This window comes from Bombina bombina, chromosome 2 (genome assembly GCF_027579735.1).
Source record: "Bombina bombina isolate aBomBom1 chromosome 2, aBomBom1.pri, whole genome shotgun sequence".
NCBI lineage: Eukaryota > Metazoa > Chordata > Amphibia > Anura > Bombinatoridae > Bombina > Bombina bombina.
Genome location: NC_069500.1, coordinates 399,228,499 through 399,254,279, shown reverse-complemented (window position 1 = coordinate 399,254,279; position 25,781 = coordinate 399,228,499). Strand labels below are relative to the sequence as shown.

Below are 25,781 nucleotides of genomic sequence, written 5' to 3'. Positions count from 1 at the left end.
AAAAAATACAGCTATGTAATAAATGGTTTGTTAGTGTAGATAATATGTAATTTCAGTCTCTTCACTTATATTTCCAGACATTAATAAGGGATTAGAATTACATACATGACACTGCTCATAATTAGCAAATGCATCAATCCTCAGGAACTTCAATGAGTGGAAGTCTAGAAAGAGCTCCAAGATATCCAGCATGAGTACCATCTGGGTGAAGATCAGAACACGATGTCCCTCAGAATGAAGCTTCCTCAGAAGATCGACCAGAGCGTCTAGCTTCCCTATATGTGGTATCATTAAACATCATCAGCATATCACATAGTATACAGACAATTCTATTGCACAGATATTGCAGGGAATATACAACTAGCTGAGATTCACTTATATAGCTGCTAAAAATAATAAACTCACCCGAATCACACTGGATTAATCGTAGATCAGGGAACTGTACACAGTGTGGGGATGTTCTCTCCCTCAGACGCTGTAAATTAGGAGCTGCGTGTTCCCTCAGTCTTTGTTTTAGGAGTTTCATGCCATGTGTGTAAAAAGGAGGGTAATACAGCACCGACAAATGAGGAGGAGGTGCGATCACAGGTGAGACCACACAACGTGTCCTAGAAGTTACAGTAAAAATAAAAACAAAAATTTATTTTCATTTTACTAAACCAAATAACACTTTAATAAAGATATAAGGCTAGATTATGAGTGGAGCGTTTTTTATGGCTCCTGCACTAACTGTGCTGAAAGTAACAAAAACAGTTCAAAGACAAAGAGGTGCCAACATGTGTGTATCAGTAGATAATGAGTAACTGAACATCCATAAGTACAATGCACAGGGTACTCACATTTTGGTAGAGCACACTGATGTGCTTGTGGACACAGGCAGGTTATCTCAGCTAACCAGCTGGCTGATCTTGGAAACAGGAACTGGGCGATGCAAGGCCAGTTTCTGAGATAACCAGCCTGTGTCCACAAGCACATCGGTGTGCTCTACCAAAATGTGAGTGCCCTGTGCATTGTACTTATGGATGTTCAGTTACTCATTATCTACTGATACACACATGTTGGTGCCTCTTTGTCTTTGAACTGTTTTTGTAGTTTGAATACCTGCTGAGAAGGAAAGGAGAGTGCTGCCCTTCATACATATTTGAAGTTTGGCTTTTTGGACATTTTTTCCTGTGAATTAACAGCGCATCTGGATAAACACTGAAGGACTCTTCATTACTATATATTGAACTCTGTGCATTATACGTAATCATATGAGAGTCCTTGATTCATTATAGTTTTGAGTATCGCCTTTATTGACTACAGTTCCTATAACTCTGTTTTTCATATTGTGATTGAACTTGTTAGCGCCCTCCTGTGTCTGAGTACACATTTTAGATATATGTGCTGAAAGTAAAAAGTGTTCTCTCTCATGCTTACCCAACACGCGCAAAAAGTCTTTATAAAAACTGATCCAGAATGTTAGTTATATTTTAGATGGAGTTGAATTCATCAGTTGTAATGAAGATGCGCTATAACTTACTTTTTAATGTAGATATGAAATTCAAATACCCCGCACTCCACCATCGACTTCAAAAGTCAATTTTTCTGTAAGCTAATGGTTTGAATTGTTTTCCAATCATAGCTCTCCCCTTTGGGTTCCTTTTGTTGTAGCTGATTGGACAACAATTCAAACCGTTAGCTCACAGAAAAATGTACTTTTGAAGTGGACGGGGTAATTGAATTTCAAATCTATATTAAAAAGTAAGTTATAGCGCATCTTCATTACAACTGATGAATTAAACTCTAACATTCCGGATATGTTTTTATAAAGGGGAGAGGTTACCATAACTTTAAGCCTACAAACCTTTTATTTGGTGTAGTTTTATTTTTAACAATTGCAACTCCATTGCCAGGAACGATGACATTTCAAATTCTGTAGGAAGCATTTTTACAGTAAATACTTCTTGTTACCACTTTAGTGTGCAAGGCACCTGCAGAGCACATGGCAGTAGGTTGCATGCACACTTTGATCATGCATTCTCTTGAGTTCTGGTGAGATGTCATCAACAGAACACAAAGCATGTGTGGTCTGGTAAAAAGATAACAAAAGAGGGCATCTCACTGAGCAATTCTGAAATAAATTGCACAGTTTAGAGGAGTGATACTAACAAACAAAGAAAGCCACCAGGAAAGTTAGCAGTGCATGTGAATGGTACAATTGCTTCCAATCTCATGTCTCTTCCACAATAACTAAATTGGTTTCAATAAAACTTTGTTGCTTAAAAAAACAAAATTTATGCTTACCTGATAAATTTCTTTCTTTACGGGCATAGAGAGTCCACAATTTCATTCCAATTACTAGTGGGAATTAAACTCCTGGCCAGCAGGAGGAGGCAAAGAGCACCCCAGCAGATCTGTTAAGTGTCATTTCCCTTACCTATAATCCCCAGTCATTTGGCCGAAGGAAAATGGAAAAAGAAGAAAACACAAGGGTATACAGGTGCCTGAGGTTTGTACACAAAAACCGCCGAAGTAGATGTTAATAAGGGCGGGTCGTGGACTCTCCATGCCCGGAAAGAAAGAAGTTTATCAGGTAAGCATACATTTTTTTTTTCTTTTCTATGGTATGGAGAGTCCACAATTTCATTCCAATTACTAGTGGGAACCAATATCCAAGCTAGAGGACACAGAATGAAAGGGAGGGAGAACAAAAACAGGCGGACCTAAACCGAAGGTACCACCACTTGACAAACTTTTCTCCCAAAGGAAGCATCAGCAGAGGCAAAAGTATAAAAATAGTAGAATTTGAAAAAGGTATGCAATGAAGACCATGTTGCCACCTTGCAAATTTGTTCCACAGAATCTTAATTTTCGAAAGCCCAGGAAGAAGAGACAGTCCAAATGGAATAAGTCATAATTCTCTCAGGAGACAGTAGTCCAGCTGTCTCATACGCTAATCGGATAACACTTCTCGACCAGAGAGAAAGAATAGAAGAAGGGGCCTTCAAACCCTTATGCTGACCAGAGAAATCAACAAATCGGGCAGAAGATTGCCAAAAAATCTTTAGTGGCTTGAAGGTAAAAATTTAGAGCACGCACAACATCCAGGTTATGCAACCTGTGTTCCTTTTGTGAAAAAGGTTCAGGGCAAAAGGAAGGAACAACAATTTCCTGATTGATATTACAATCCAAGACTACCTTAGGAAGAATGACTGCCTTATCCGCATGAAAAATTAGGTAAAAGGAATCACACTGCAGAGCTGAAAGATCGTGATCGAAAACTCTGTGAGCAGAAGAAATAACAAGAAGAAACAAAATCTTCCAAGATAACAATTTAATATCAACAGAATGCATTGGCTCAAATAGAGCCTGCTGCAAAAACTTAAAGGGACAGTCTAGGCCAAAATAAACTTTCATGATTCAGATAGAGCATGTAATTTTAAACAATTTTCCAATTTACTTTTATCACCAATTCTGCTTTGTTCTCTTGGTATTCTTAGTTGAAAGCTTAACCTAGGAGGTTCATATGCTAATTTCTTAAACCTTGAAGCCCACCTCTTTCAGATTGCATTTTAACAGTTTTTCACCACTAGAGGGTGTTAGTTCACATATTTCATATAGATAACACTGTGCTCGTGCACGAGAAGTTATCTGTGAGCAGGCACTGATTGGCTAGACTGCAAGTCTGTCAAAAGAACTGAAAAAAGGGGCAGTTTGCAGAGGCTTAGATACAAGATAATCACAGAGGTTAAAAGTATATTATTATAACTGTGTTGGTTATGCAAAACTGGGAAATGGGTAATAAAGGGATTATCTATCTTTTTAAACAATAAAAATTCTTGTGTAGACTGTCCCTTTAAGAACAAGAATAAGACTCCATGAAGGAGCAACAGGTTTAAACACAGGCCTGAATTTGACCAAGGACTGAACAGATCTGGCAAACGTTAGAGAATAAAATGAGCAGAAATCTGACCCTTCAGAGAAACTGACTGACAAACCCTTTTTCCAGACCATCTTGAAGAAAGGTAAAATTGCAGTGTTCCTCACCTGACTCCAAGAGAAACCCATAGATTCACATCAAAAAGGAATGTACGCCATACCTTATGGTAAATCTTATGAGAACAGGATATGTATCTTGCTAGCAGCTAACCATCAAGCTAATATATCTGATGAAAGCTTGAGACACAGACCTAAGGAAAAATTCCTGAGTATGAGGAAAATTATAAAAATGTATTCCAAAAAAGAAAGCATATAAAAATAAATATTAGTGTAATGAAACACCAATAAATGAAGTATGGAACATGACCTTATACCTGACACAGACCCAAAGGAAAAGAAGAAGAGAGATATAACTATAGGGCTCTAGATATAAAATAGAGCAGTCTACAAACACACACAAAAATTACAATTGTCTCAAAAGAAAGAGATTAAACTAAGTCCATAGAAATAACTAGGGCAACGTTAAATCAATCCCTATAACATAGGGTAGTGAAAGATACAAAAATATGTAACCACAATATAAACAATTCCTCCAGAATAAAAGAAAATGATAATGAAACTAATATACAAGTTTTAACCTAGCATACTACTAAGTTGTGAAATGCTAGGAATTGAAGCCTTTGATCCACAGAAAAGGATTATAAAAAGACAAAAGAAAAACATTTACATTGAACTGCCACCAGATGGAGGCAGATACTATACAAATACACAAATTACCAGAGAACTTCGTCTAGAAAAAAGAAGTGCAGAAATGCAGAATATTAGAAAAAGATCCTTAAACACACCAATAAAAAATACAGTCGAAATGGAAACGATAAGCAAACATAATCCATATCACAATATCCATTTAAACGACCTCATAAAAATAAGATGTCACATAAATAAGGGACATCCTGCCCCAGCAGTTAGACTCTGGAAATGCAAACAAATAGTATTGAGCGTCAGCGAGAATATCCTCTCCGAATAAGAAGGATTATAGAATAGTATTCCATGAACTAAACATGGAAAAAATATACTAATGTCTAAAAACACTAAGATATCAACTCAATATAAGAAAAAATATATAAATAAATATAAAAGTATCCACGAAACACTAGCAAGAGAATATGAAACATGAAAATATGTCAGACATACTTAACATACACTACAATACTCTGTACACAGATCCCCTACTGAGAGTCACATCAGTACAAGAGAAATTCAATCATAGAGGGAAATTCCTCTATGTGAGGAAAATAATTTATCCAGGGTCTTAAAAACAGATAGAAATATACATAGGAAAATATAGGAATCTGCCATCCTCATCAGAAAAACTCCTCCACATGAGAGAGAAAATTATTATGAAGAAACCTATCAGAGTCCTAAAAAAAAAAAAAATATCATAATGCTTAGACCCTCTACTGAGGTCCCATATAAGATACTCTATATCAGCGTAAATTCCATAGATATGGTTTCCCACCAATAAGAAGTACTAAACTTTTAGTATAAGTAAAGGATAAAACTGCAGTCATATACAAAAAAGGGGATGCAAGAAAATGCCTTCCCAACAAACTGCAACAAGATGGCGACAAATCCTTTGAAAAGAAGACTTATGTGTCCTGAACAAAAAACACAGTCTCCATTTCCACAAGTAGTCACTTAGAAAAGTGTTTCTGAAAGACGCATTAAAGGACAGAACAAACATTACAGATAATACTGTACATTGTAAAAAACAGAGACTGATTGAAAGATATTAGGGTAGTATAACTTAATACCCCCACCACATTTAGAATGACAGTTCTTTTTATGAGAAAAATCCCCTCATATGAGAGAGAGACTATTACATAGCGTCCCTGTACCAGACAGGAACATTTCATTATATATATACTGTATAAATAAACATCTTAGAGTTTTTTCCCTTTGGTGTCATACCCAGGCAACACTTTCTCATGCTAGGTTAGTGTAACTGCCAGTGAGGGAATTGACCATGGTATTTAGAATACTAAGCTGATGATTTTTAAATGCTATCAACAGCGAGAAAATCTTTTTATATATATATATATATATATAATATGAAGAGATTGAATGCAAATAACTACACATCAAATATTAAAATTGTGCTATAACATTACAAAAGAAAAAACGGCCACTAGATGGCAGCAATTAACATATTACATGAAAAAAACCTTGTAAAATAAAAGAGCATTTTATTTTTTTAAATATTGTAAAAGATAAATGCAGAGAACACAAAAAAAAAAAGAGGACAAACTTAACCATTTCCTTTTAGATCAATATAAATCTATACACAAGGAAAGAAAAATCAGGTTACAGGACCTTAGTGTAACCTGAACTCTTGGAACTGCGATCAAAGCACTACAAAGCTCCCTAAACAGAAGATATCACTTCAATATGCTACATTGAAGAATAAGGCATAAAAGTCTCCATTCTAAGAGACCTGGAAAGCAAGAATTTGTGATAACCCTCTGGAAAACCAGGCAAGGGAAGCAAACATATGGCGCTATAGAGTTCAATAAGGTCATAACACACTGTCGCCTAAACAAACTCTCAAACTCACAGCTCAAAGTACACCGTGAAAATAAGCAGTATAAAGCAGGGCCAGAGGCAATAAAGATGCGCATAGCGGTCGCCGAGAAAAAGGTCACCTGATTAGGAAAATAGAGAGCGTCTGCCATTATCGTAGAAAATAGGCAACGCCCCTAAGCAAAACGGCCCCTCGCTCTACAGCGCTCTAAATATCTGCACCCTAATATTGAGTAAAAATGAGATGCCATGTTTTTGTAAAAATCCCACGAACATGTAGCATTCCCTGACCAGTCGGCAGCGCTCCACACAGGGAGACACTCTCTCAGATACGCTGGATAATTGCCATAAATATACAGCAGCATAGAGCCCAGTACTTACTGCCCATTATAAATCCCCACCATGACGAGATTTTTGACATACCCATCTCCAGACTAACAAGGAGAGGAAATTAACCCCCAAAGTGCTTGGCCTTCTCACCTAGAAGGAATAAAAGCACTTACCTCAGGAGCTACAGCTGCAGGGTAGAAGCAGCGTCTCAGGTATGCCAGATGCAACCGATCTCTGACTGATGACCTGATAAGAAAAGAGAAACAGAGTAACCAACCCTGGTTTTCAATAAAAAAGGGGTAGCATAGATGTTAGAAGTAAAGCAAGGACCACCTCACCGCCTTCTAACTGCTAAAAGCCAACATTACTCTTACTAAAGAGATTGACATGGACACAGCATAGCCCCTAATCCTTGCTTGCAGGGAAATTTACCAATTTAAGAATTAAATATCTTCAGACATCATATTCGCACATACTCCCTTGACAGAGGCAAAGAGAATGACTGGGGATTATGGGTAAGGGAAGTGACACTTAACAGCTCTGATGGGGTGCTATTTGCCTCCTCCTGCTGGCTAGGAGTTGAATTCCCACTAGTAATTGAAATTAAATCAGGGACTTTCCGTGCCATAGGAAAGAAAACAAAACAGATAAAAAAATAGGCAACACATTTCTCAGCCCATATCTATAATGGGTGTTTCCTAAATTGTTTTGTGTTGACCTGTTTTTCAGATATTCTAAGCACTTTGTACTCACTTTGTTTTGTTTAATTAGGCCTCAGTTTTCTTATCAATACAGTTTGAGAGTCCTATAAATCAGATATTCTTTGTTCAACGTTGGAAATCCTAACTTTAAGTTACTTAAAGGGACACTAAACCCAAAAAAATTATTTTGTGATTCAGATAGAGAATTCAATTTTAAACAACTTTCCAATTTACTTCTATTATCTAATATGCTTTATTTTTTAGATATCCTTTGTTAAAGAAATAGCAATGCACATGGGTGAGCCAATCACATGAGGCATCTATGTGCAGGCACCAATCAGCAGCTACTGAGCCTATCTAGATATGCTATTCAGCAAAGAATATCAAGAGCATGAAGCAAATTAGATAATAGAAGTAAATTAGAAAGTTTTTAAAATTGCATGCTCTATTTAAATCATGAAAGAAAGATTTGTGGGTTTAATGTCCCTTTAACTACTGCAGCCATTCCACAGCTTTCTATGCATTCTCTATTTTGGGTAATAAGACAGAGAACATATACCTCACAATAGGGTGTTGTGGATCTATATAATTTTACCTATCTATAGAGTGTAAAAATAAAAGTACCCAGCCTCTTAGAAATAGGAACAAACAAACACCTTTAGGCTTCCCACCACACCAAAAAACAGGCAAACAGATGCGCAGCAGGGGCAACATAAAACCACTTTTTATTTGGGATACATTTAAAAACAGAATGAGCCGTAGCTCAAAAATGACAATCCGGGGTCACAGAATGGCAACTGCAGACTTGTTTCGTGTGGCTCCACCACACTTGATCAGTTTTTGCCATTACTGGGACCATATTTAAAGGATACAACACCTGTAATTAATCAATTTAAAAACACTTAACTTAACCCCTTCATGTCTTATCATTTTAGGAATGCAATTGAATACCATTAAAAACAGAAAAGCATATTTGGTAGTTTACTATAACTCAAGATAATTATCTAAGGTTGCTATGACTAGCATACTAAGGCAAAGTTTTAAGGCAAAGTCCATTCAGGCAATTGACCAAGACTAACCTCATAAGAGAGGAGGGGACAGGATATACAAATTGGATTATAAGGAGGCCCAGTGGATCTTTTTGTTGAACACCAGAACCCCTTTAGGGTTAAATAAAGAAAGTGATGTAAACCTATTTATTTAGGCTAGATAATGTATTTTACATAAAGTACAAGTAAGTAGGGCTTAATATGGATATTCTACCCCTCTAAAACTTCGCCTTAGTATGCTAGTCATAGCAACCTTAGATAATTATCTTGAGTTTTAGTAAACTACTAAGTATGCTTTTCTGTTTTTAATGGTAGTCAATTGCATTTAGGGCTGCAACTAACGATTATTTTCATAATCGATTAATCGGCCGATTATTTTTTCGATTAATCGACTAATCGGATAAAAAGAGAATCAATAATAGTTTTCTATGTTTTAAATAAAATCCACATAATGAGTGTTACAAATATAAACTTCAGACTAAAACTTTACATTAACACAACTGTTTCTTCAATTTTTAAGCAGCAGAGAACAGTTTTATTATTAAACAAAACAAAACCACAAACTGTTTGAAAAGAGGTAGAATTAGAAAGAGTTAGACTATCACTGTTAATAACATTCTGTTATTCACTCTTTCAGAAACTTTGCATTGAAATGCAAAAACACAACATGTCCACATGCTTCTGGCTAAGGCTGGTTCTCTGTTTGCAGCTATATTTCCTGCAGCAGAGAAAAGGCTGTTTAGATGTATAAGCTGGGTTTTGCCAATTTCACCAAAGTGGGATATTTATCTTTATTAGCTCTTCACCAATGCTAAGTGTTTTCTACCTTGGCAAGGGGCCTCTCAATAAATTAACCTTCATTCTAACATAAAAATATCTTGAATATCTATATGCAATGGTAAATAACCAGCTATAAGGTTAGGGGAAATATCTAGTCCGCTCTAAAAATAACAATATATACTTATAAAGGTTGAATCTGGTACATATTATCACAATTTATTAAAAATATAAAAAAACAATAAAAAACAAAAGCTATAAGGACTGTATATCAATAACAGGACAAAGCCTTACACATTTATTTATACAGTACATATAATCAGCAATAGCAAGCGATCTGCTAATAATTGTGCAAACAGATAATAGTGCACATCAATTTAAATAACTCCCATCAATCTAGGGGCAAGGTGTAAACAACAAGCTTGGCACTATATCATGAAAAGCATAGTTCCAAATCACCAGATTTAATATAAACAATCCAAAAGATGACTATTATATCTGGGTTGCACATAAGCCAGGGGTAGTTGTAAACGTATACTGTCCTAAAAAAGTGAAAAGTAGATGTCCTTTAGGCTAAGGACATAACCATAAAACACAATACCATGTGCAGGAGTTCATTGGAGTGAAGCAGCTGGTGTTGTGCACAGACCAACTAATTGCAAACCAACTAATCGATTAAGAGATTCGTTGACAACTATTTTCATAATCCATTATTATCGATTATGCCGATTAGTTGTTGCAGCTCTAACTGCATTCCTAAAATGATAAGACATGAAGGGGTTAAGTGTTTTTAAATTGATTAATTACAGGTGTTGTATCCTTTAAATAGGGTCCCAGTAATGGCAAAATCTAGCAGTGATCAAGTGTGGTGGAGCCACACGAAACAAGTCTGCAGTTGCCATTCTGTGACCCCGGATTGTCATTTTTGAGCTACGGCTCATTCTGTTTTTAAAAGTATCCCAAATAAAAAGTGGTTTTACGTTGCCCCTGCTGCGCATCTGTTTGCCTGTTTTCTGGTGTGGTGGGAAGCCCAAAGGTGTTTGTTTGTTCCTGTGAGTTTTTGCACCTTGGGCGGAGGTGCTCCTGCTGGGCTCCCATACCGGAAGTGCTGGAGGCGTTGAACAGCTGAGTGTGCCGACGCCGAAGACACGCTGCTCACCCTACACGGATCCCCAAGACTGGTAAGCGCCACTATTTCTTTGTGTGTGCTCTTAGAAATAGCTCTGGATTCTTTTCCTCTCAGACATTTTTTATTTAGTTGACATTTTCTCACAAGTAGAGTCAAGTTAATATTAAGATTTTTCAGTTGTGTTCTGTTTTAACCAGTATTTCAAAAGGGAATTTCAAAGAGAAATCACATCCTCCTGCAGCTTAAAGGGACACTAAACCCAAACATTTTCGTTCATGATTCAAGTAGAGAATACAATTTTAAACAACATTCCAATTTACTTCTATTATCTAATTTGCTTCAGTTTTTAAATATCCTTTGTTGAAGAAATAGCAATTCACATGGGTGAGCCAAACACATGAGGCATCTATGTGCAGCAACCAATCAGCAGCTCCTGAGCATATCTAGATATGCTTTTCAGGAAAGTATATCAAGAGAGTAAAGCAAATTAGATAATAGAAGTTTATTAGAAAGTTGTTTAAAATTGCATGTTCTTTCTAAATCATTTAAGAAAAAAATTGGGTTTCATGTCCCTTTAAATATACCAAAACAAGATCCCACGCAGGAAAAGCCAATTTCTTCAGCAAAAAATGAAACAGAAACACAGGAAAATAAACCACTTTACCAAATTGTTGTGATTCATAGCTTTTAAGATGGTCTTCCACTCTTCTTCACACATAATGTGTGCTCTGTTGCCCACACATAATCAAAAGTTTTTTTTGTTTTTTTTTCCGACTTACTTAAATCTATCCTAGATGCTTCTGATTCAAAAGCCCTAGGACACTTCTTCACTTTTAATGCTGGGCAGGTGCACTGTAATGGTTACATTGTAATGCTTCCTTAGATGAGGCTTGCAGATATTTGCCTCATGCCACACAAACCAGCCCTGGAACAAATTTATAACCTTTAAGAACCTCTGGTGCTGGGTTTTGCTGGCTCAAAAGGTCTCACCAGCTGCTCACAGTGAGCGCAAACCCTCACTTACTACTGGCATCAGAGCTCCCTCAACCTATTTCTTTGCAGTGACATCATTTCTATTGCTAGATTGAGACCTAAATATTTTAGCTACCTACAACAACATGACGGCAGCATGACATGTTAGGATGTTTTGTTCATTTGTGTAGGTTTTTACTTGGCTTTTATGTATTTATTTAAATCCTTATGAATGCCAGCTATTTAGTACTTCTTTGCATGGGCATAGGAAATGAAGTCTGAGAATTTTGAGTATTCTGGAACAATTAATATTGAACCAGAGCTACCAAAAAATAGGGAGCGCATGTAAATGCTTAAGTACTGTATCTAAATATATTCAGAGAACAGATAAAATATACATTCATACAATCTAAAATACAAATAAAAAACACATAAAAATGTCCGAAAATCAAATAAAATAGTGTCAGCACCCAGTGACTTGAAAACAAAAACTAACAATTATGTAGCTATTGACCATAATGGTTATAAATTTAAAGTTTTTTTTCCCATACCATATGTGTAAGGCAAACAGATTTGTGAGAAAAACAAATAAGGTAATTTCTAATTGGAATAAAGAAGAGTTTAGAATTCATGATTTGATAAGGTGTCAGGATTATTAATATTATTAATATATTTGATCGAATGTGTGTGTGGTCTGCAGTACATAAGGCAGACTTCCCTTCCTCTACAAGATAGAATAAGGTCACATCTCTTGCAAATTAAGTGTCATAAGGATGATCTCCTTATTTGTCCACATTTTAAAGAGGATCATAAAGGAAGCATGAATAGCCTGAAATACTGTGGACTACAAAAAGTGAAGACAAGATTGGAGATGAGGAGACTTTTAGAAATTGTTACTCCTAGCTAAATCCAAATGGATTTTCAAACTTGATAGTGTTACACCTAAGGGTCTTAATGCTGAATTATTGTATAATGATTGTCACTAGGGTGTCATGATTGTATCAATTATTTATTTATCTTGCGTACCTTATTGATTTTTATTATGTGTTTTTTAATTATTGATTTTTATTATGTGTTTTTTAATTATTGATTTTTATTATGTGTTTTTTAATTATTGATTTTTATTATCTGTTTCATTTTAAAATGTTTCACCTAGTTGAAACGTTTTATATAAAACTAGTTCTAAAGCCCGTGTACACGGGTCAATTTTTGCAGTACAGTGGTTCCACCCCTTACTCTCTCTCTATCCCCCCCTCTCTTCTGCTCTCTCTCTCCCCCCTCTCTTTTGCTCTCTCTCTCCCCCCTCTCTTTTCCTCCCTCTTTTGCGCTCTCTCTTCCCCTCTCTTTGTGCTCTCCCCCCTCTCTTTTGCTTTCTCTCTCTCCCCCTCTCTTTAGCTCTCTCTATCCCCCCTCTTTTGCTCTCTCTCTCTCCCTCTCTTTTGCTCTCACTATCCCCCCTCTTTTGCTCTCTCTCTCCCTCTCTTTTGCTCTCACTATCCCCCCTCTTTTGCTCTCTCTCTCCCCCTTTCTTTTGCTCTCTCCCCCCTCGCTTTTGCTGTCTCTCCCCCTCTCTTTTACTGTCTCTATTCCCCCTATTTTGCTCTCTCTCCCCCCTCTTTTGCTCTCTCTCCTCTTTATATTGCTCTCTTTCCCTCCTCTCTTTTGCTGTCTCTCTCTCCCCTTTCTTCTGCTCTCTTTCCCCCTCTCTTTTCCTCTTTCTCTCCCCCCTCTCTTATGCTTTCTCTCTCTCTCACTCTCCTTTGCTCTCTCTCTTTCTCCCCTCTCTTTTGCTCTCACTATCCCCCCTCTTTTGCTCTCTCTCTCCCCCTTTCTTTTGCTCTCTCCCCCCTCGCTTTTGCTCTCTCTCCCCTCTCTTTTGCTCTCTCTCCCCTCTTTTGCTCTCTCTCTACCCCCCTCTCTTTTGCTCTCTCTCCCATCTCTTTTGCTGTCTTTCTCCCCCTTTCTTTTGCTGTCTCCACCTTTCTTTTGCTCTCTCTCTCCCTCTATTTTGCTCTCTCTCCCTCTATTTTGCTCTCACTATCTCCCCTCTTTCGCTTTCTCTATCCCCCCTCGTTTGCTCACTCTCTCCCCCGCTCTTTTGCTCTCTCTCCCCCCTCTCTTTTGCGTTCTCTATCCCCCCTCTCTTTTGCTCTCTCTCCCCTTTCTTTAACTCTCTTTCCCTCCTCTATTTTGCGGTCTCTCTCTCCCCTTTATTTTGCTGTCTTTCCCCCCTCTCTTTGCTGTCTCTCTCTCCCCCTCTCTTTTGCTCTTTCTCTCCGCCCTCTCTTGTGCTCTATCTCCCCCTCTCTTATGCTCTCTCTTCCCTCTTTTGCACTCTCCCCCTCTCTTTTGCTCTCTCTCTCCACTTTCTCCCCCCTCTCTTTTGCTGTCTCTCTCCCTCTCTTTTGCTCTCTCTATCTCACCTCTTTTGATCTATCTCTCCCTTTTCTTTGCTCTACCTCCCCCTCTCTTTTGCTGTCTCTATCTCCCCTCGTTTGATCTCTCTTTCCCCTTTTTTTTGTTCTACCTGCCCCTCTCTTTTGCTCTCTCTATTTCCCCTCTTTTGATCTCTTTCGCCCTTTCTTTTGCTCTCCCTCCCCCTCTCTTTTTGTTTTCTCTATCTCCCTCTTGATCTCTCTCTCCCCTCTTGATCTCTCTCTCCCCTTTCTCATGTTTTCCCTACCCCCTCTCTCCCCTCTTTTGAGCTCTCCACACGGCCTTTCACGGCCCCGTCTGGCCCCGCCCACACCCCACCCAGCCCCGTCCACATCACATCCATGCCCCGCCCAGCAACGCCCACGTCACGCCCAGCGGCCCGGCACGCTACTCAGTCACTCTGAGTCTGCAGTTCAGAAGGCCAGGTGTGTTGTCCTCGCGCGCAGTCTCTACTACACATGACAGCTTCGGACAAACACACTTGGTCTATTATAGTATAGGATATGCTGTTCTATATAAAAATTCTTATACAAAAAGGTTTTTGTATAAGATTGTTTATGTAAATTGTATTGATCTTTAAGATATAATTGTATTAGTTGGATTGATTTTGAAGTTATAATCAGCAGGTTGAAATATTTTATTCATTTTCAAAAAGATTTTTTTAAAACATATCACATTTTTAAAAGAATTTATATGCTTTTAAAAGATTTTCTGTAATTAGATTTTCAAAATAATTTTTCAATAATTTTGTAAGACCTTTTTTGATGTTACCGTTGATTAGGAATATACATGCATATTGTTGTGCCAATATTATAGAATTTTTGTATAATTGGTCACATCTGTTATCTTATTTACTCCATTGGCCTAAGAGCATATTTGAAGAATTCAACTCCCAATGTCCGGAAACCAGAAGTGACGTACCAGAAGTGACATCATAAGTTTTTCTGGAACCAGAAGTAACTCAGTATAGCTTTTTTCTGATTTATAAATTAAAGGGTGAGCAATAACCCATTGGGCTGTCTTTACAGGTTTTCTCAGTGGACTTACTTCAAGGTCTATAGGGACACAATGTATTTATCTCCATCTGCATTGCCACTATAAGAGATTATTGTCTCTTACAGAAATCTTTAATTAGGTGGACAATAGATGATAACAATCAAACAATTTAGGAATTAGGAATTATAAAGAGTGCAGATACAACAATATGTCTTTATACAGTAAAATCAGACATAAATCTCAAAATTAAGTCCCCATTTGGCCCTGAATTCCTAATGTAGGAGGTTGGGGAAGATAAAGAAAGACAGATTAGGTAACCAAACAAAGTACTGTTGAAAGTGATGAGCTTCATAATAAAAGCAGCTGTCTATCACAAAGCTGGTAGTTTGCTGCTTTGATAAACACAGCAAACACCTCCAATAAATGAAATACCATTATACAAACATAAAAATTCTAAATAAAATGTGTATGTATGTATATATATATATATATATATATATATATATATATATATATATATATACACACATATAGTCCATGAAAAAGCACTCACTGAAGTAAAACATAGCATTTATTGCTCAAATTTAAAATCCTATTTCTATGACTTTTCGGTGTCTACTGACACCTATTTCAAATGGCATAACAGTATGGACAGTGGCATATACCATATAACCCCATCAGCATATTTAAGCTATTGTTTTATAGGCCACGTCTATGTCATGGTACGGTTGCATGCTCAAACATCATCATAGCTCCGTCCATACTAATTATCCCCATCAAACAATTTATAGTAACAGCGATACAATTGCTCACTAGGAGATGTAAAAATTACATTATCTTACAAAATAACAAAGTGCTATGTGAATACATGATCCACACCAAACATTCTTATACATAAAAACAAAATTTATACTTACCCGATAAATTTCTTTCTTTCCTGGCATGGAGAGTCCACGACTTCATTCCAATTACTAGTAGGATATTCAACTCCTGGCCAGCAGGAGGAGGCAAAGAGCCCCCCAGCAAAGCTGTTAAGTGTCACTTCCCTTACCCATAACCCTCAGTCATTCGGCCGAAGGGAAATGGAAAAAAGAAGATAACACAAGGGTATAGACTGGTGGCTGAGGTTTACATAAGAAACTGCCAATTAAATTAAAATAAGGGCGGGGTCGTGGTCTCTCCATGCTTGGAAAGAAAGACATTTATCAGGTAAGCATAAATTTTGTTTTCTTTCCTATAGCATGGAGAGTCCACGACTTACTAGTGGGAACCAATACCCAAGCTAGAGGACACGGAATGAAAAGGGAGGAAGAACAAGAGAGGCAGACCTAAACAGAAGGCATCACCGCTTGAAGCACTTTTCTCCCAAAAGAAGTCTCAGCCGAGGCAAAAGTATCAAATTTGTAGAATTTGGAAAAAGTATGCAAAGAGGACCATGTTGCTGCCTTGGAAACTTGCTCCACAGAAGCTTCATTTTTGAAAGTCCAGGAAGAGGAGACAGCCCTGGTGGAATGAGCCGTAATTCTCTCAGGAGGCTGCTGTTCAGCTGTCTCATAAGCTAAATGGATAACACTTCTCAACCAGAGAGAAAGGGTAGTAGAAATGGCCTTCTGACCCCTACGCTTACCAGAGAAAACAACGAACAGGGCAGAAGATTGTCAAAAATCTTTAGTTGCTTGAAGGTAAAATTTTAGAGCACTCACAACATCCAGGTTATGAAAAAGATGTTCTTTCTGGAAAGAAGGATTAGGACAAAAAGAAGGAACAACTATTTCCTGATTAATATTGTGATCCGAAACTACTTTAGGAAGAAAACCCAGCTTAGTACGAATGACCGCCTTATCCGCATGAAAAATAAGGTAAGGGGAATCACACTGCAGAGCCGAAAGCTCAGAAACTCTGTGAGAGGAAGAAATATCAAGAAGAAACAAAACCTTCCAGCATAACAATTTAATAAAAACAGAATGCATCGGAGCCTGCTGCAAAACTTTAAGAACAAGGTTAAGGCTCCAAGGAGGAGCAACAGGTTTAAACACAGGGCTATTTCTGACCAAAGCCTGAACAAAAGATTGAACATCCGGCAAATCTGCCAGACGTTTGCGCAAAAGAATAGACAGTGCAGAAATCTGACCCTTGAGAGTACTCACTGACAAACCTTTCTCCAAGCAATCCTGAAGAAAAGACAACATGCGTGGAATCCTCACCCAACTCCAAGAAAAACCCTTAGACTCGCACCAATAAAGGTATTTACACCATACCTTATAAATCTTGCGAGTAGCAGGTTTACGAGCCTGAAGCATAGTATCAATGACCACCTCAGAAAACCCACGCCTAGCTAAAATAGGCGTTCAATCTCCAAGCAGTCAGCTTCAGAGAATCTAGATTCAGATGGAGGAATGGACCCTGAAGTAGAAGGTACTTCCTCAAAGTTAACCTTCAAGGTGGAAGAGATGACATCGTCTCCAGATCCGCAAACCAGATCCTGCGAGGCCATACAGGAGTTATCAAAATCACAGATGCTCTCTCCTGTTTGATACGAACAATGACTTGTGGAAGGAGAGCAAACAGAGGAAACAGATATGCCAGAGAGAAGTTCCCAGGGACCGCCAGAGCGTCTATCAGAGCGGCCTGAGGATCTCTTGACCTTGAACCATACTTTAGAAGCTTGGCGTTCTGACGAGACGCCATCAGATTCATCTCCGGAACCCCCATCTGAGTGCTATCTTAAACACCTCTGGATGGAGAGGCTACTCCCCGGGATAAAAGGTCTGTCTGCTCAAAAAATCTGCCTCCCATTTGTCCACGCCTGGGATGTGGATGGCAGATAGGAGACAATCGTGAGCTTCCACCCACTGCAGAATGCGAGTCACCTCCTTCATAGCTAAAGAACTCAGAGTTCCTCTCTGGTGGTTGATGTAAGCCACAGAGGTGATATTGTCCAATTGGAATCTGATAAACTGGACTAAAGATTATTGGGGCCAAGCTGTCAAGGCATTGAAGATTGCTCTCAACTCTAAGATGTTTATGGGAAGAGCAGACTCCTCACGAGACCACAGAACATGAGCTTTTAAAGAGCCCTAAACTGCTCCCCAGCCTAACAGGCTGGCGTCCGTGGTCACAATCACTCAGGAAGGTCTCAGGAAACATGTGCCCCGAGACAGATGTTCCTGAGCAGGCCACCATGAGAGAGAGTCTCTTGTTAGGGGATCCAGATCTATTGTCTGTGAGAGATCTGAGTGGTCTCCATTCCATTGACTGAGCATGCATAACTGCAGAGGTCTCAGATGGAAGCGAGCAAAAGGAATGATATCCATGGAAGCTACCATCAGACCAACTACCTCCATGCACTGAGCCACTGAAGGCTGAACAGATGACAGAAGAGAAAGGCAGAAGGCTAAAAGTTTGGATTTTCTGACATCTGTCAGAAAAAAATTCATGGGCATAGAATCTTTAATTGTTCCCAAGAAACTCACCCTTGTGTCTGGTACTAGGGAATTTTTTTCCAGATTCACGTTCCACCCATGAGAATCTAGAATAGACAACAATATCTCTGTATGAGATCTTGTTAGTTGAAAAGATGACGCTTGAACTAAGATGTCGTCCAGGTAAGGCGCAACCGCTATTCACTGAGATCTGACCACAGCCAAGAAAGCCCCCAGAATCTTTGTGAATATTCTGGGAGCTGTAGCAAGACCAAAAGGAAGGGCAAAAAACTGAAAGTGCTTGTCCAGGAAGGCAAACCTCATAAACTGGTGATGATCCCTGTGAATGGGAACATGAACATACGCATCCTTCAGGTCTATGGTCATCATGAACTGATCCTCCTGAACCAATGAAAGAAATGAAAGAATAGTTTTTATCTTGAAGGATTATACCTTGAGAAATTCTTGGTTTGCTTCCCCTTATTCCAAGGCTGACTGGACCTTCATGAGGTCTTGGATTGCTCCGGCTTGGAAGAGGAGGAGGAAGACTTCTGTCCTTTGAAAATATGAAAGGAACGAAAATTAGAATTTTGGCGACCCTTTGGTCTATTCTTCTTGTCCTGAGGTAGGAAAGATCCCTTTCCACCCGTAATATCAGAAATGATCTCCACCAAACCAGGAAAGGTATATATATAAGGTAAAGACAAAAGCTTGGATTTGGAAGTTACATCAGCCGGCCAAGATTTTAACCACAAAGCTCTGCGAGCTAGAACTGCAAAGCTAGACATTTTGGCTCCCAGTCTAATCACTTGCATGTTGGCATCACAGATACAAGTATTGGCCCATTTAAGAGACTTGATCCTATATTGGATCTCCTCTATAGTAGTCTCTTCTGAAATCAGCTCAGACAAAGCATCGCACCAATAAGATGCAGCTCCCGCACCCATAGCACTGCTTGCAGCAGGTTGCCGCTGTAATCCCTGATGAATGTACATCTTTTTTAAGTAAGCCTCTAGCTTCTTATCCATGGGATCCTTGAAAGAACAACTATCCTCTATAGGAATAGTAGTTCTTTTAGCTAGAATAGAAATTGCTCCTTCTACCTTAGGCACAGTGCGCCACGGGTCTCAAATGGAGTCAGCAACAGGAAACATTTTTTTTAAAACAGGGGACGGGGGAAAAGGAAACCCCGGCTTATCCCATTCCTGAGCTATAATTTCTGACATCTTGTCTGGAACAGGAAAAACTTCCACAGATGAGGGAGAATCATAAAGTCTATTAAGTTTAGTTGACTTTTTAGGGTTGACAATGACAGAAGGTCCAGAGTTATCTAAGGTAGCGAGTACCTCCTTCAGAAGTAATCTGAGGTGTTCAAGCTTAAATCTAAAATTAACCTCTTCTGAATCAGTAGAACTTTCCATCCTAGATTCAGAATCTGAGATCTCACCTTCAGAAGCCACTGAAGTATCCTCGTCATCAGATAACTGAGGGAGACTGACCAACGCTGTCTTTGCGGAGTCAGAACCCTTAGTGAGAGAAATATTTTTAGATTTCCTCTTACCAGAAACAGGAAAGGCTGACAAAGCTGCAGAAACCGCAGAAGTTATCTGCGCCGCAAATTCTCCTGGCAAATAAACACCCCCAGGAGGATGTTGAGAGGAACTGCAGGGTACTGCATGTGAAACTGCTAAAGCTTGGGACATTTGAGGGGAAAGCTGAGGCATGGCCTGGACAACATTATCCTTAGAGACATATTACTCAGAAGTGGAATTCTTGTCTCTAGAAGACAAAGTCCTGCTTAAACAACTGGAACATAGTTGCACAGGAGGAATAACTTGTACCTCCAAACAATATAAGCATTTATTAAAATTGGAACCCTCTTATTCAGTATCCATCTTAGAAGGATTCACACAAGTAATAAGAAAATAAAAATAAACAGTTTTTTAAAAATAAAGAGTATCTTTAATTTGGAAAAAACTACTTAAAAAATAAATAAATTCAGGCACGACTACAACCTCAACTGTGCTGAGGAGTTACTGCCCCAGCTACCAAAGGATAAACCCCACTAGTAATCAGACAGATGTAGGAGCCAATCGCAGCTCTCTGAAAATACTATTCCGGTAATCAGTAACCTCCGGTTCTCAAGAGCAAACTATCAGTGCACAAAGCGCTCCGCTAAGAGAAACAGCTGCAGTATAGCCGGAAAAGCAGAAGTGTGAAAATGTCACGTGACAGAAGCGTTGAAAGTATTACAAGTGCGCCACTACTTTAAGAAGGCACGATAAAAAGTAAATTTATGCTTACCTGATAAATTAATTTCTTCTATGGTAAGACGAGTCCACGGATTCATCCTTTACTTGTGGGATATTATCCTCCTGCTAACAGGAAGTGGCAAAGAGCACTGTCTATATAGCTCCTCCCTTAGCTCCACACCCCAGTCATTCGACCGAAGGTACAGGAAGAAAAAGGAGAAACTACAAGTGTTATGACTGCTTTTATAATTCAATAAAATATTGAATTTGTAGCTGCTACTTTACTTCAACTCACAATGTTTTTCTTTATGAGTGAAGACAATGTTAGAACAGCACTTTTATTTGTAGCAGTGAAATGTCAGCAAGACAGACTTAATTAATTTCAGTGAAGTTATTTGTAGCAATAAGCCTTTTTTCAGTGTTTGCTTAAGATAGCTTGTTAAAGATATGCAGCAGACAGGAATTACAGAAAATAACTAAAAAAACATTCGCCTAGATTTAGAGTTTGGCGTTAGCCTCCAAAACCAGCGTTAGAGGCTCCTAACGCTGGTTTTGGGCTACCGCTGGTATTTAGAGTCAGTCAGGAAAGGGTCTAACGCTCACTTTGCAGCCGCGATTTTTCCATACCGCAGATCCCCTTACGCCATTTGTGTATCCTATCTTTTCAATGGGATCTTGTTTCTAACGCTGGTATTTAGAGTCTTGGCTGAAGTGAGCGTTAGAAATCTAACGACAAGACTCCAGCCGCAGAGAAAAGCCAGGAGTTAAGAGCTTTATGGGCTAACGCCAGTTCATAAAGCTCTTAACTACTGTGCTCTAAAGTACACTAACACCCATAAACTACCTATGTACCACTAAACCGAGGTCCCCCCACATCGCCGCCACTCTATTAAAATTTTTTAACCCCTAATCTGCCGACCGCACACCGCCGCCACCTACGTTATCCCTATGTACCCCCAATCTGCTGCCCCTAACACCGCCGACCCCTATATTATATTTATTAACCCCTAATCTGCCGCCCCAACGTCGCTTCCACCTACCTACAATTATTAACCCCTAATCTGCCGACCGGACCTCACCGCTACTCTAATAAATGTATTAACCCCTAAAGCTAAGTCTAACCCTAACACCCCCCTAAGTTAAATATAATTTAAATCTAACTAAATAAATTAACTCTTATTAAATAAATTATTCCTATTTAAAGCTAAATACTTACCTGTAAAATAAATCTTAATATAGCTACAATATAAATTATAATTATATTGTAGCTATTTTAGGATTAATATTTATTTTACAGGCAACTTTGTATTTATTTTAACCAGGTACAATAGCTATTAAATAGTTAATAACTATTTAATAGTTACCTAGTTAAAATAATTACAAAATTACCTGGAAAATCCTAAACTGAGTTACAATTAAACCTAACACTACACTATCAATAAATTAATTAAATAAAATACCTACAATTATCTACAATTAAACCTAACACTACACTATCAATAAATTAATTAAATACAATATCTACAAATAAATACAATTAAATAAACTAACTAAAGTACAAAAAATAAAAAAAGAACTAAGTTACAAAAAATATTTACAAACATTAGAAAAATATTACAACAATTTTAAGCTAATTACACCTACTCTAAGCCCCCTAATAAAATAACAAAGCCCCCCAAAATAAAAAAATGCCCTACCCTATTCTAAAATAAAAATAGAAAAGTTTTTTTACCTTACCAGCCCTTAAAAGGGCCTTTTGCGGGGCATGCCCCAAAGAATTCAGCTCTTATTTTAGAAAATAGAATATTTTTTTTATTTTGGGGGGCTTTGTTATTTTATTAGGGGGCTTAGAGTAGGTGTAATTATCTTAAAATTGTTGTAATATTTTTCTAATGTTTGTAAATATTTTTTTATTTTTTGTAACTTAGTTCTTTTTTATTTTTTGTACTTTAGTTAGTTTATTTAATTGTATTTATTTGTAGGTTTTGTATTTAATTAATTTATTGATAGTGTAGTGTTAGGTTTAATTGTAACTTAGGTTAGGATTTATTTTCCAGGTAATTTTGTAATTATTTTAACTAGGTAACTATTAAATAGTTATTAACTATTTAATAGCTATTGTACCTGGTTAAAATAAATACAAAGTTGCCTGTAAAATAAATATAAATCCTAATAATTTATTTAATAAGAGTGAATTTATTTCGTTGGATTTAAATTATATTTAACTTATCGGGGTGTTAGGGTTAGACTTAGCTTTAGGGGTTAATACATTTATTATAGTGGCGGCGAGGTCCGGTCGGCAGATTAGGGGTTAATAATTGTAGGTAGGTAGCGCCGACGTGGGGGGGGGGGCAGATTAGGGGTTAATAAATATAATATAGGGGTCGGCGGTGTTAGGGGCAGCAGATTAGGGGTACATAGGGATAACGTAGATTGCGGCGGTGTACGGAGCGGCAGATTAGGGGTTAAAAAATATGCAGGGGTCAGCGATAGTGGGGGCGGCAGATTAGGGGTTAATAAGTGTAAGGTTAGGGGTGTTTAGTCTCGGGGTACATGTTAGGGTGTTAGGTGCAGACTTAGGAAGTGTTTCCCCATAGGAAACAATGGGGCTGCGTTAGGAGCTGAACGCTATTTTTTTTGAAGGTGTTAGGTTTTTTTCAGCTCAAACTGCCCCATTGTTTCCTATGGGGGAATCGTGCACAAGCACGTTTTTTAAGCTGGCCGCGTCCGTAAGCACTGCTGGTATTGAGAGTTGCAGTGTCGGTAAATTATGCTCTATGCTCCCTTTTTGGAGCCTAACGCAGCCCTTCTGTGAACTCTAAATACCAGCGGTATTTAAAAGGTGCGGGGGAAAAAAGCCAGCGTTAGCTACACGGGTCGTTACCGACAAAACTCTAAATCTAGCCGATTGTTATTAGCAACTGATGCAAGTAAGAGTAAAGGTTGCCTTTTAACACAGAAAAATAGCAGTCTCTTTTAAGCACACAGGTGAATGTGGAGACCAGTGTTAACCTCACAGAACAGCAGTGTTAATTGTTGCAGACAATGATTCAGATATAAACAAGGTAATGCTAGATGTATTTACAAAATCTATACAGGCTGTATCCAGAAGTTATTATAAAGAAATACTTGCGGTTCAGGCTGTTAGCAGTGTGAATTTAGTTGGCAGTTGATACAGGCGGCTTTAAATGTAGAAAACAAATGCAGGGCAGCTTGATGCTGTGGTTCAGCTGCAGAAATCAAGTAGCAGGCTTTAAGTAAAATAACTTCACTCTAGATAGAGTTTAAGGCTGTGGGTTTTTGAAATATATCTTGCAAGCTTTTAGAAGTAGATCTTTAGATTGGTTTAGCAAAGAATCCAGGAGCTTTGATTGAAGTAGAATCCACTTGCATAGACTGTGAGTTTGCAGGTAGCTGAGAAAGCAAACTAACTTCAATAAACAAGCAAAGTTCAGGTGTAAGCATCAAACCTTTATGGGAAGGTGATGAGAGGTGGTACAAAGTAGTTAAAGGTACAGGGAGACCTGACAACAAGGTGCAGAGGTGACTGAAGTTTAAATAAAAAAAAAAAATATGTCTTAAAATGACAGGGCGGGCCGTGGACTCGTCTTACCATAGAAGAAATTAATTTATCAGGTAAGCATAAATTTACTTTTCTTCCATAAAGGTAAGGCGAGTCCACGGATTCATCCTTTACTTGTGGGATACAATACCAAAGCTACAGGACACGGATGAACGGGAGGGACAAGACAGATACCTAAACAGAAGGCACCACTGCTTGAAGAACTTTTCTCCCAAAAATAGCCTCCGAAGAAGCAAAGGTATCAAATTTGTAAAATTTGGAAAAGGTATGAAGCGAAGACCAAGTCGCAGCCTTACAAATCTGTTCAACACGCTTCATTTTTAAAAGCCCATGTGGAAGCCACCGCTCTAGTAGAGTGAGCTGTAATTCTCGTATGCCAAACGGTTGATGCTTTTCAGCCAAAAGGCAAGAGAGGTAGCCGTAACTTTTTGACCTCTACGTTTTCCAGAATAGACAATAAACAAAGAAGATGTTTGACGGAAATCTTTGGTCGCCTGCAAGTAAAACTTTAAAGCACGAACCACGTCCAAGATGTGCAATAGATGCTCCTTCTTAGAGGAAGGATTAGGACACAGAGAAGGAACCACAATTTCCTAGTTAATATTCTTATTAGTAACAACCTTAGGAAGGAATCCAGGTTTGGTACGCAAAACCACCTTATCAGCATGGAAAACAAGATAAGGCGAGTCACATTGCAATGCAGATAGTTCAGAAACTCTTCAAGCCGAAGAGATAGCAACTAAAAACAGAACTTTCCAAGATAGAAGCTTAATATCTATGGAATGCATAGGTTCAAACGGAACCCCTTGAAGAACTTTAAGAACTAAATTCAAATTCCATGGCGGAGCAACAGGTTTAAACACAGGCTTGATTCTAACTAAAGCCCGACAGAACGACTGAACGTCTGGAACATCTGCCAGATGTTTGTAGAATTGATAAAGCAGATATCCGTCCCTTTAAGGAACTAGCTGATAGCCCCTTCTCCAATCCTTCTTGGAGAAAGGACAAAATCCTAACAATCCTGATCTTACTCCATGAGTAGCCTTTGGATTCGCACCAATAAAGATATTTACGCCATATCTTATGATAAATTTTCCTGGTGACAGGCTTTCGAGCCTGAATCAAGGTATCTATGACCGACTCCGAGAAACCCCGCTTGGATAAGATCAAGCGTTCAATCTCCAAGCAGTCAGCCGCAGAGAAACTAGATTTGGATGCTGGAACGGACCTTGGATCAGAAGGTCCTGTCTCAGTGGCAGCGTCCATGGTGGAAGATATGACATGTCCACCAAGTCTGCATACCAAGTACTGCGTGGCCACGCAGGTGCTATCAGAAACACCAAAGCTCTCTCCTGTTTGATTATGGCAAACAAACGAGGAAGGAGAGGAAATGGTGGAAACACATAAGCCAGGTTGAACGACCAGGGTACTGCTAGAGAATCTATCAGTACTGCCTGAGGGTCCCTTGACCTGGACCCGTAACAAGGAAGTTTGGCGTTCTGACAAGATGCCATCAGATCCAATTCTGGTGTGCCCCATTGCTGAATTAATTGTGCAAACACCTCCGGATGGAGTTCCCACTCCCCCGGATGAAAAGTCTGACGACTTAGAAAATCCGCTTCCCAGTTCTCTG

At 38.6% G+C, this 25,781-nt stretch overlaps 1 protein-coding gene across 1 annotated transcript in view; it reads right to left on the bottom strand.

The window, feature by feature from the left end:
- LOC128648916 (E1A-binding protein p400) overlaps positions 1-25,781 on the bottom strand; it is a 684,550-nt gene that overhangs the window by 234,909 nt on the left and 423,860 nt on the right. Inside the window, exons 27-28 of the mRNA XM_053701874.1 lie at positions 406-608; positions 106-275 (exon numbers count right to left, since the gene is read on the bottom strand). Coding sequence (XP_053557849.1) covers positions 106-275; positions 406-608 — 373 coding nt within the window. The remainder of the gene's footprint in view (positions 1-105; positions 276-405; positions 609-25,781) is intronic.